Here is a 12760-nt window from a genome sequence, read left to right as displayed (position 1 = left end):
GAGCCCTCCAGTGCCCTAATATCTTTCATCAGTCACTCTGACTGTGTAACAACAAGGGATCAACGTTTCATCCCGCCATTCTGACAAGGTGAGAGCCCCAGCACTGAGACATCAGCACCGCAGCTTCACCAGCACAAAGTTTACAGTACAGGGATACGTGAAGTGTGAACCGCTGGGGTTGAGACTGGGGTTATGGTGTCGACTGTGTCTAAAAGGATAGTAAAGGATTCCCGTCTCATGGCTACACAGACTAAGTTTTTAACCAACTTTAAAACCAAAGAAATGTTGTCATGTGTCTCACCTTCAGACTTTGTATGCTTCTGTTATATTCAAATATATTTTCCTTAGTATGCATTTTTACATTCAAATATATTGACAGTAATGCAGTAATTTGGTTGATGAATTTCTGTCTTTTTAATGGATAATATGCATAAGTATATGTATACTCTGTACATTATCTGCATTATAGCTCGGTCATTAAGCCGGGATTATACTTTTCTGCTCGGGTCCGACAGTGAGCACGAGGGTCTGTGTGCCTGCCTGCTTTTGTGACCGCATGGACTCATCCATGGAGCATTTACATTACAGTGCACCAACTACACATCCGCTCCAGGCGGTGGACTGCTCGACCGTCGGGTCTTCAGCTGTTTGTGTCCGGGTCCACAGCAGATTATAATCAAGCTCTTGGAGCTTTACAGAAAACAAAATATTTAGAGTGAGAACTCTTTGAATGCCCAAGTTTACAAAGCAAAGCAACAGGTGATTAAAAATGGCCGTATGATTTTATAGTTTAAACAGTGGTGTAAAGAGGGAGGGAATAGGGTGGCAAGTGCCCCCATGAAATATAATTGCAGTGTGTGCAGCATCCAATGAGTTAGAGCCTGGGTGGGACCAGAGCTGTGGTCACTGTGTGGTCACAGTATGTAGATTAAAATACTAATACTAATAAAATACTAATATCCTTATATATTTATGCTGTATTCCTAAAAGTACTAAGCACAATACAATTTAAGTCATCTCCAGCTGGAATATGAAAACGATCCGTCCATCCAAATAATTGTGATTCAATAATACATGTAGGGAGATCATGAAGAGAACTGGTGTATAATGAGTACTTTTACTGTGGTGCTACTTCTCATATAGCAGATTTTGAGCCGAAAATATCAGTTAGGAAATAAATTTGAAATGTGGGAGCACAGTGTCTCATAGTGATGCTGTTGTTAGTACTGTAAGTAGGGTGTACCCCACTTTTCCCCCCACGATAGCTGCGATAGGCTCCAGATCCCCCCGTGTCCCTGGACTGGATAAGTGGTTAAGAAAATGAACGGATGAAGATCATTTTGATGGCATGAAAGTCAGTTAACTAAAATACTGAATGATGGTCTTACTCGTCTGACACAATGAGGCTTATGTCTGTTCTGTATCTTTTTAAAGACCAAATGGGCATTAAAGCAGTTTAAATCAAAGTCAGAATTGCTGTTACTAAGTAGATATGACATTAATCTTCCCTGCAGCAGTTTAGTAAGTAGAGCTTACTGTACATTACAGTGATGTCTCCAACCCTGTGGCCTTTCACTGGTCACACTGTTGGCCCCCATCACATTACAGCAGCTGCGAGGAATTCACAGATTCTGGGTAAAAGGGGTAAAAAACACAAGGGGGGGGGAGAAAAGCAGGAAAGGGTGAGAGTCTGTGTTGGGGTTGGAGGGGGGGTTACAAAAACAAAGGCAGAAATTAAAAACAAAGTTTACCACTGAAGGAAAACAACAGGGTTAGAAAAAGTCGGCATAAGAGAAAAAAAAGAAAGAAGGAAGGGAGGAAAAATGGAAGAAAACGAGGTAGAATCTGGGCTGTGGTTGGCTGCAGGCCCGAGCCCCGCCTCCGTTCCCTCCTCCCTCCCGCGGTCCGTCTCCAGCCCTAACACAACAGAATCCCCCACAAGCCCAGCCACATCAGGAACGGCTGGCTACATTATAGCTGCCATTATCGTCTCTCAAGTCATAACAGCCAGAGAACACCCACCTCGACTGCAGCTCCGCCAGGAGGGGGAGGGGCGAGGGAGAGGTCGCAAGAGCAGGAATGAGCGTAGGGAAGGAGGGAGTGAGGGAATGAGTGAGAGGGTGGAGGCAGCGGGGGAGAAGAGGGAAAGCGAGAGATAGTCAGAGATACAGAGCTATGGAAGAGGCAGAATTATAAGAGGACAGCAGGGAGCAGAGGAGAGGGTGGGGGAGAAAGAAGATGCTTTCAGATGGGTGTTTACACTCGATGCAGCGACCTCTGAAGATGTGTGTTGAGTTTTATTGAGGCTGCTGAGTGCGTGTAAATGTTGTGTAGAATATTTAGCAAAAACACAAACAAGCAACACAGACTGAATACTCACATTCCCATGTGAGATTAGAAGAGAAGCAGGCTGAGAGGAACGGGGATGTCATTAAATGCCGCTTTTTATATTGGCTGAGGAAGCGCGGGCGGGGGGCGGGGGGCATGTGTGAGCCCCAGTTTAGTGTTTCACCCAAGAGAAAAGGAGTGTAGAAGTAGAGCGGATCAGACCTTTTGTGTGACACAGCCAGTGACCTGTGGAAATGTCTGTCCTCTCTGGAGACTTCCTCGGAGGGAGGAGGATCAGGACTTTATGGGAATGTCACAAATGGCGAAACTGTGAGACTCTAAACAATGTTTCTCTTTGTAACCCACAAACACAAACTGTCACCTGAAAACTGAATCTAATGGGACAAATAAGCACTAAAAGCTCTAAAATGCCTTCAGCCCGGTCCAATCAGATCCCTGCAGCAAGTCTGTCCTCCTCAACTGTATTTTGTCCCTTGAGCTGTTTTCTCATGTGGTACTTCTGACACTTTGTGGAGGATAACTTTGGGATATTTTCCTTAATCGTCCTTTCTCAAATGTAGAATACAGCAGGAAATTTACTTCAGATGTATTTTCACTAGTGCCCACTTGCTACTGGTGAATGAAACACGGACTTGGTACCAAAGAGCTTGCCGGTTAAAGACTGAACGTCTGAACGTGCTGGGCAGTTGCATTCTCACTGCTCACTGTCTGACTAAAGTTCAGGGCTCGAGTGCATGTTTGGAAACGGCTTCAGCTTCTTAAAGTGACACTATTTAACTAAAATAAACAACCGATGTATTTTCCAATGAAAAGTTAAAGTCATAGGCAATAAAATATTAAAGTGCACCACATGACTGGGTAGGCGTAGAACCACCTTTCACAGCATTAACTTGAAGTAATCATTTTCCATGTAACTGTCAATTTTGGCCCACTCTTTACAACATTGCTTTGGTCCATTGAGATTCGTGGGCATTCATTTTTATACAGCTCCCTCCACAGCATTTCAGACAGTGAGGTCTGGACTTTGCAGAACCTTCATTCATTCTTTTTCAGCCTCTGTTGTAGATTTGCAGGAGTGCTTGGGATCATTATCCTGTTGCTGAGTTTCGGCCAAGCTTTAGCTTTCAGACACATGGTCTCGTGTTTGATTCTAGAATACAGAGTCCAATGGCCACAAGGTCCTGTGTCTGCAAGCAAGCCCAAATCATCACGCCTCCAACACCGTGCTTCACAGTTGGTATACAGAGTTTGTGCTGATATGCTCTGTTTGGTTTTTGCCAAACATGGCGCTAGATTTGTCACCAAACATTTCCACCCTGGTCTCATCCGTTCAAAGTACAATGTTCAACAAGTCTTGTGACTGGTACAGCTACAGTTTTCTAAACTATAATCCATGCTGCCATGTTCCTTTTTTAGAGAGAAGAGGCTCCTGGCAACCCGTCAAAAAAACGTGTTCAGTGCACACAGCAAAGGGTCTCGAGTCAAAAACAAAACCAGGCTGCCGCATTTGACTCTGAGGCATATGTTCGCCTGCTCAAACCGGCACCCGAAGTCATGATTTTTAACATTTAACATGCCAACAGAGGCCAGTAAAGTCAGATTATTTATTGGGTTTTTGCCTTTCTTTGAGTATCGCATGATCGGCCTTTGAGGTGAAGTTTGCTCGGATGTTCACTCCTGGGAAGGTTGTGCCATTGTCATAGCACATACCTGAAAGCTTGAGAATGTAAAACTGACAGAACCTCGGCTTTTATAGAAGTGATCTTACTTTCTGATGATCAATCAATCATATGCATTCCATTCACAGCACCTGGCTGCTACTTATACTCCTTATTTGTGTGGTGCAGTAAGGGTGCACTTACATTTCCACAGGACTGCATAGAGTCCTGTGGAAATGTTTTATTCCCTTCACAGAAGGCCTGCAGGCCACATCTGCTGTTATACTTAGTATCAGTTTTTGCTGAATTGTGAGTCTTTGGTTTGGTTTCTGACAGTGAGTGAGTAATAGCCCAATAAAGGATACAAACCCATATTTTATTTGTTGGTGGTAGGCTCTGTTAGTTTGGTTAGTAAGTAGGTAAGCTGGGTAGAAATTTATTAGGCTACGCTACATTCAAGACTACTTAGGGATGTTTTTAAAATATTCATTAATGGAGGTGAGCTCATCTAATATCACCGTTAAGTGTGGCATCCAACAGCAAGCCCATTCATGGATTTGCCACACTTTGGAAAAATAGTGTAGTGCTATTAGAGCAGAAGTAAAGTTAGAAAGCTTTCCTTTTTTCAGAGCAGGATGATTCTGTACAACAAAACTAGAAAACAACACACTAAAAACAAGAAAATGATTCAAATGGATTATTATTGTCCAGCTGATTCAGTTCATCAGTTAGATCAGGTTTGTGATCTTTATGTCTTTATGATAGGGTTGGGTTTTTCGGGTATTATTTACAGTAGATATCGCTGTTTTGCCTCATGTTACAGTACATTCATAAACAGTAGTCATTAGCTATATTTAAAAATAAGATTAAAAAGACTTGGGCCACTCTAATGGGAATAGAACTAACTCGCAGAGCTTTTTCTCTTTGTTTCAGTCTCTTTATTCTTAAATTTGTTCACCAACAATAAACGTCTGGCCGGGCTTTTAGGCCGTCTTTCAACTCTGTCCTGTCTTCATTAATCTCACCTCCTTTCGCTCAGCTACAGTTCAGTCGGAGAAGTCCAGCTGGCTCCGTCGCACTTTCCAGTCAGCCAACAAGCAACTCCCAGCTGCCCATCGTGGTCATCAGCTCAGTGAACTGGATGTCTGACTATCCTCGATCTGGCTTAGTCAGGCAGGAAATAATCTCTGTAAACAGATATCTGCTCATGAATATGAGGAATCTGTAAGCAAGGGCCAAGATCTTTGGTAGCTTTCTGGTTTCTGCATGTAGTCCGCTTGTTGTCAGGATTCTGTTGACCAATCCCGTCCAGCTTTGCTTGCAAGTCACAAATGCTCTCATAAAAGAAAATTATGATTGAACCGAGGAGATAGAAAGGATAGAATCATTTACACAGAAAACTTTAATCTTTTCATTTCAGTGAGCGGTTACAAGTGTCTAACTCGGTCAGTAAATGTAACATCAAGAGTTAGTGAACCTTGAGTGTTTGAATGTGGAGGTTTTGGGTGTACAAAGTGGCTGGACATCCTGTGCTCATCGCCAGCTCCTTGGTTCCTGCCCAGCTAGCTGTGCCGCACTAGAGCAGATTTGTTTAGTTAGCCGTTTGATTTATGGCCTTGGGGTTTTTAATATGCTGCTGCCCCATCCCTCTCAAACCCAGCACCACAAAATTACACTGGGCAGAAAACTCCTTCAGAGTTTCTCACAAAATACTGACCTGAAATAGCGCAACACCTGTGTCAGCACCGCACATATGAAATCATCCTGGATGTGTAAATCCATGTATTTCATTCTGTAATAACTATGTAAAGGTTCGAAAGACTTTCCCACCTAAAATTCATCACCAATTAGAGAAAAATACTAAAGTTTTTATAGTCTAATTCAACGTCTTTCTAATAAGGTCAGTTACATTACACTCAACAGCTGTAGAGGTTTTGATTGAACTGCACCGTCTGCAGTTTCTGATGCCTGGTGTTTGTAACGTTTACTGTTTACGTATGTTGGAGGTAAACCTAGCTTATGAGACAAGGTTGCTCAGACTTTTTCTGGATGTGAGCACGAGCTTTGCACCATGCAAATTAATTACACAAGACACATTTCTGTGCGTGAACACTGAACTCGCTGTTTTACTCCCTGGAGAAACGTTGCCAAACACACTTTTCTACAAATTCCAGGTTGCACACATGCAGGTTTATACATTATTCACTCTCGTGCTAGGATCTACCACACACACACTCTAGTGCAAGTTAGACTCTCCAAAACACTTTTGTGATACACACCTGCTACTACAGCATCACCGTTATGGACAAACCTCAGGCTTCTACTGATATTTCTACTATAAATTACACTAATTCATACAATTTGTTAATGAAAACGCACTTAGACACCAATATCGCCCATAAGTTCTTATAGTGCAAACTCAACTTTAGTTATTCAGGTAACAGTTTTAGTGCTTCTGCAGAAATCGTGGTAACAGCATGACTGAGGAGGACACGAGGCAGGTCAGACTTTCGAACGTAACCCTCAAGCGTCTTTAACTATTTTTAAAGCACGACCTTTCTCGAAAATTGCACAAAAAATAGAAATGTGCCGAGGATATTGTGTGCTCAGAGTTAGTGATCCCAGTGTGGTGAGTTTGTCGATCAACTTCTGCACCTGACGAAATTGTCTCTCCCGCTTTGCCTCTGCCATCTAACACAGATATGATTGGACTTTTGTAACTGTGCCTGCGTTTCTCTGTGAGTGTGCTGTGCATGCATGGTTGTAATTATCTGTAACGTGTATGAGTGAAAACACTTTTTTGGGGGGGATAGCAAAGGTTGCTCGTCCAGTTAATGGTCACGTGGTCTGCTGCCGATCCTGTGCGACTGAGTTTCTGCACTAACTGCTTCAGTATACCTACCGTCACTGTGGCACACATTCTCGCTAGGGCTGAACGATATATCGCATTTGCGATAATATCGCGACATGATCAAGTGCAATTTTCTAACCGCAAAGGCTGCGATTATACTGCGATTATAAGGCTGTCCAAATTACTACCATATCCCAGAATTCATAGCGCGGCCCAGCCAAACTCCAGTTTCCAGCAATGGCGGCCGCTACTAAGTTTTAAAATTACTCATACTAATCTTTCTGGGTCACAAAATAAACTTTTAACATATTTTCAGGCGAGAAAGTAGTTGTGTAAACATCAAATATCTGCTCGGTTTATCAAGATATCCCATATTTGCAAAAGTGCTTCGACGTTTTCAGAGGCGTCTGCTACCCACCAGCTCGACAGCTAGCCGGGAGCTCGAGGGTTACTGATGCGGCCGAGAACGGCACAACTCCCGGCACATCATTTTCAGATCACCGCGGAGTTTCGCTGCTCGGGTTAAACGTAATATATAAGTCACTTAGACAACCTAAAAATGTTATTGTTGGGCTTTTTTCAGTGTTTTGTTTGTTCGTGAGTAAATCGGTTTGGCTGAGATTAAAGTTATTAGAGTAGATAAAATAAAACTTTATTAATCCCCCGGGTGGGTTCCTCCTTGGTTTTCACACAGCTGACTAAACGTCAAACAGAAAACTTATTAAACAGAAGTATGAGACAGTCGAGAATTTACGCCAGTGTCTGGTTATATTTTAGATAGCAAGAAGCAGACGGCCGAGTTTATTAAACTCCACCGAGACAGCGGTGACGCTAATCAGAACTAGACCGTCCAATTTCACGCCTTTAAACTTTAAAGGCGTGTTTGTGTGTGTGTTTATACAATTGCTATTATGTTTGCACTTTATGTGTAATGTTACTGACTGCAGAGATCAGTAAGATGTGTGTATTTTTTATTTATTAGTTTTATTTATTTAATATTATTTTTTAATTGAATGACTGTCTAGTAGTTCACAGATGTCGAAAAACTGAGTGTGGTAAAGCCACTGATTTTGTTTATGTATATTTCTGCAATCTGCACATTGTACTGACTTTCATTTTAATGTTTACACCAGGGTTCCTTGTCAGCACTTTATGCTCAGATGTTTGTAAGCTAAAAATAAACTATTGTGTATGTTCAAATATACTGTTGTGATTGAAGAAGTTAAATAAAAATGTCAGTCATCAATTCATGCATCACCTCATGTCATCATAACAGAGGTCTGTCTTCCAGGAAAGAACAGTTTAAAATTAATGTAATATAGTATTGGCCATACTATATGATGTATTGCTTGTCTTTGTTTAATAATACAGAAGACAAAGACCTTAAAAAATAATCGCATATCGCATCGCAATCGCAATATTGTGGCAAAAAATCGCAATTAGATTATTTTCCATAATCGTTCAGCCCTAATTCTCGCAAGACTTGGTGGCCGCTGGATGATTCTGCATCCCCACCGTGAGAATGACAGGTGTGCCAGTGTGTGAGGTTGTCTGGGGAACCCCTTCTTGGTATTTATGAGTTCTGGACAGCTGAGGTGTTTGGTGAGATCTCTATTTAGCACTTCCGGCTAATTATCATACACACATCCAAAGCTTGTGCTGAATATATGCAATTACTCCTGGAGTGCCCACCAACCCCCCACCCCCTGGTGGCATGTGGCTTAAATAGGTCCCTACTGCCCTTTTAACACTTGTGCTACTGCATAACAGGCGTCGCAACCTGTTACACTGAAACCATAGAGCTTTGATCTGCAGAGCACAGGAGCGCCTCTAGTTTGGGTTTGAACATTTGTCACATAAACCCAAGTAATGTGGTATTTGGACACAGCATCCAGAGTCTGATTTGTGATGCTTTTATATTTTTGCTTTATTTTATTGTTGCAGCACATGTCCAAATAAAAGAAATAATAGCGTATTTGTCCACACATGCGTGGACAAAATACATAAAATTGTTGAATGTTTTTGGCCTTTTTCCATTTGTTGTAGCTCAGACATCAGTGTACTAATTACCTTTCGAAACATGTAAGAACCCACAGTCCCAGCTATTAGTACCTGCACTGATGTGGCTGGATGTAATGAGCAGGTGCTTGTTTCCTGAGCTCTCTCAGCTAGAATTACCTTACACATATACTCTTGCTGAAAGATACCGTCTCCATATGAGGCTCCCACAAAAGGCTGCTTTGTTCCACTTTCATTTTTCTCTGTTTGTCTTGCTAGCATCACTAAACCTGTGTCCTTTAAGTTTTTTAAGGCAAAGCCCTGATTTTCTTCACTGAGCATGCGTGGCTGCCTCGTCAGTTGTTTAACACGATAGAAAGATTTTTAAAAGCTCTCTAAGAGTACAGGATGTGTTTTTAATCAGGTAATCCCTTTTGTTAAATGTCGAGGTCGAACCTTGCACTCGAGTAGCTGTAGCTATGAAATTAAGATGAACGTGAATTCTTTTACATTTCACTGCTTTTACTTAAGCAGTGGATTTGGCATTTTAAACCTGGACTGTTTAAAATAAGTATGACTCAAGCTTTCAGAGAGCTTATTTTGTCCACAAACTGTTTTTCTTAGTTTGGTTTGGTCTGTTATTAACATCCTACGTATTCTTTTTTTCCCCCTCAACCACAATTGTTCTCTGTATTTGGATTTTCTTTCTGGTGGAGTTCAGTTTTGTTTGGTGGAGTTGGGTTTGTTTGGATTTCCTTCTCTTCATCCTAACCGTGTCCTCGTCTCTTTATTTTTCTCTCTCTCTCTCTCTCTGTGTCAGGTCCAGGGTGTAAGGGGAGCATTAGATCTGAGAGCTCCGATGCCAGTGGACATGCAGCCACACCAGGGGCTGTATTACTACGAGACTTCACCCAGCCAGCCCTCCAGAGGGTAAGACGGCAGCGAGCACGGAGCGAGGCCTCCTGTTGCTTTTAAACAGCCGCAGCTCTTTTACGTGAGAGAACTCAAGAGAGTAGCTCGACATTTTCAGCAAATCTGATAACAATATAATCACCATCATTATTACACACACACACACACACACAGAATGAGCTACAGTTGAGATTTTTCAGTGCTGCCTGGAAGATAAACCAGTGTTACTGGCTTTCTTCAAAAACAGCTGCAATATTTCTGTTCTGTAATTTACAGAATTTACATTCTGATACTAGTTTTATCTACAATTTCAAACTGTCTGGTCAAACTCAGCTAAATTATCTGCTTGGCGCTGATCTGCAACTTCTCCTACGACGACACAAGCTTGTCAGGTGTGGGTGTCGAGCAAATGATTTTCTCTTCCTGCAGACAAGAAGGTATTAAACTTCTGCAAAGAGTAGAGTTACTCCAGGATTTAACTCCCCTCAAAAACCTCAATAAATAAAGTTTGTAGGTGTTTGTCGTGTACTTTTGTACTAGACCTTCACGTTTGTTGCCAGATTTTATGCTAAAAATGGCACAATGCTGTCATCTTTAATAACCAGAGCTGTTTCTTTTTTCTAATCTTGCTACAGATCAGCAAAATCTGAGAGATCTGACTTTTTTTTGTATTTTATTAACAATAAATCACATCAGCTCTCCTAGAAAGCAGAGACGACTGATATCTTAGGCTCAGAAATCAATCACACAGATATTCTCAGGGTACAGAAGCTCAGATATGTCTGCAATTGTCGTGGACACAGTGCTAACTCAGCCCCTCACGCCTCCTCTATCCACCCTCGCGCCGTCTCCCTCCCTCCCTTCTCTCATGCCACCCAGGTTGCGGGTGGACTCAGCCTCTCTCTGACAGCTGCTAATTACAGGCTGACCAGGCCCCGCTGCGCTCTGCATGACTGCCTCGCGCCCCACTCAGGTTACCCAGAGTGAGGGAGAAGCAGAGAGAGTTGGAGAGAAAGGTGGCTGGGCAGGACAGAGGAAGAACAGAGGAGCAGGAGGTGTGGGGAGAAAGGAAGATAGAAAGAGACAGAGAGTTGCAGAGGAAGGAGAGCGAGAGAAACAGAAAAGTATAACAGAAAGGATGAATGGGAGAAGAGAAAAGTAGGAATGGGAGGGAGGTAAATTCGGGGGGAACCAGCAGAGTGGATTAGAGAGGACAGATTAAGCTCCTGTGTGGAATACACGTTGTGGTAAAAGAATTAAAGAACTCAAAGGGCGACTTAGGAGAAGGTGGAGAGATGCAGTCTTTCCCTTTTAGAAGAAGAGCAACAGGGACGGAGAAAAGCAAGAAAAGAACAGGAGAGACCAATTTTGAGCTAACCAGTGAGAGTAAAGAAATGTCAGAGAATCCATTGAAATTCATGAAGACTGGAAAGTTCCAATGAAGATTCATGTCTGTAGCTTAGGGGAAAACCCAGATGAGTAAGTTTCCAAAGTTTAGGCCGAAATAAGGGCTGTGTACCATCTAGTGGTGGGAAGGACACAGCACAATAGTAGTTCTAGTCTTTAGGCAGTGCTAGTTTTTCCAGGCATGGAATAGAAAACATCTATATGTAATTCTAGCTTACAGGCTGGAAATAAAGCTTTCCAGTGAGTATAATTTTATCCCATTTATCAGGCTTTCATTTATTTATTGTGATTTTGGTTTAGATGACTGTTTAATCAGCATGACTGTAAATAAAATGATAAAAATGCTACAAAAGAGTGCACAACAGTGTATCAGAAATCATTATCATTCCTTGTCACAGTTCCCTTTCAGAGTATTTGCAGTTTACACATTTATTCAAATTTCTTTTGCTGTTTTTCTCTGATGTTCGCAGCATAGTCCCATCAGATCAGTCTCCCTACAGTAATGCGTCTTCGCTTCGTGCTCCGCTCCTCGACGGCCCGTCCCAGGACTGCCACGCTATGTATAATCCCATGACTCATGGATCAGGACCAGGGCAGGGAATTGGCCCCTGCTTGGATCAATATATGAGGCACCCTCAAGCCCCACCACCCCACGGTATGATGGGCCACAGGGGTATGCCGCCCACAGAGGGTGAGTCAGAGTATCTTTTACATCTCCGTTAACCTCACAGCTGCTATTGATTTGGATTTAAGGATACCTGAGAGACTGAAACCAAAAAACAATGTACAAAAGGAGTGAACAGAAGTTAACAGTTGGCTGGCTTTACTGTGGAGATATAAATCTGGAGTGTGAGGTTGCAGTAAAACAGCAGGCGGGTGGATTACTCTAAATTAGTCAGTTAAATAAAGACGAACTAGAGCTAAAAGAGTTGTGTGCGTACAAATATATCCATATATAGATACAGATATGACTGAACACTTACTTGTTAATGAGTAACTGGTTAAATTTGTATGCATGTATGTTACATCACCAGTCATGTGTGGAATGTTATCAAAACAGTCAAATGAACCTCTCATGTGGCTGCTGATGCAAAGTACTAAAATGCTTTTCTTACATTTGTACCTCATGTTACTTATTTGCTATTTATTTTAATTTTTTTTTTCTATTACCCCTAAAAGTCTAAAAAAAAAAAGGGTCCAGACTAGATACCACCAAGAAATGTGTCATTACAGAAAAGGTGAAAAGTTTTGAAAAAGTTTTACTTGCACAGCTCTGCAGGTCAGCCTAAATTGCTTGTGAGATTTTCGGCATGTGCGTGCTTCTTTCTGACTCTCTGAGCTGCAGCGACCCATTAATCCTGTCTTTGTTCCCCTACTTAAAAATAATGTAGCTTTTTGCAGCAGTGCATTTCAGTGTAATGCTTTGCAGGTGGTAACAGCGCCCCCTACTGTAACCAGAACATGATGTCTCATCACAATTTCTGCCAAGTTCAACATGGCTCTGATCAGATTGGATCAGGTGATGGTAAGGAAAACCTCAATTTAGATATTTTTTAAAAAAAAACCATCCTGAAATTTAACCCTT

The 12760-nt window shown here is 42.0% G+C and overlaps 1 protein-coding gene across 2 annotated transcripts in view; it reads left to right on the top strand.

The window, feature by feature from the left end:
- Positions 1–12760, top strand: part of gli1 (GLI family zinc finger 1) — a 104510-nt gene that overhangs the window by 82749 nt on the left and 9001 nt on the right. For both annotated transcript variants that reach the window (XM_082533025.1, XM_082533024.1), the window contains exons 2-4: positions 9677–9786; positions 11646–11866; positions 12605–12700. In XM_082533025.1, coding sequence (XP_082389151.1) covers positions 9716–9786; positions 11646–11866; positions 12605–12700 — 388 coding nt within the window. In that variant the 5' untranslated portion in view covers positions 9677–9715. The remainder of the gene's footprint in view (positions 1–9676; positions 9787–11645; positions 11867–12604; positions 12701–12760) is intronic.

The sequence above is a fragment of the Aulonocara stuartgranti genome (assembly GCF_965226115.1).
Source record: "Aulonocara stuartgranti genome assembly, chromosome: 5".
In the NCBI taxonomy this organism is placed as follows: domain Eukaryota; kingdom Metazoa; phylum Chordata; class Actinopteri; order Cichliformes; family Cichlidae; genus Aulonocara; species Aulonocara stuartgranti.
The sequence above is the reverse complement of the archived record's forward strand: the minus strand, read 5'-3'. Positions and strand labels throughout refer to the sequence as shown.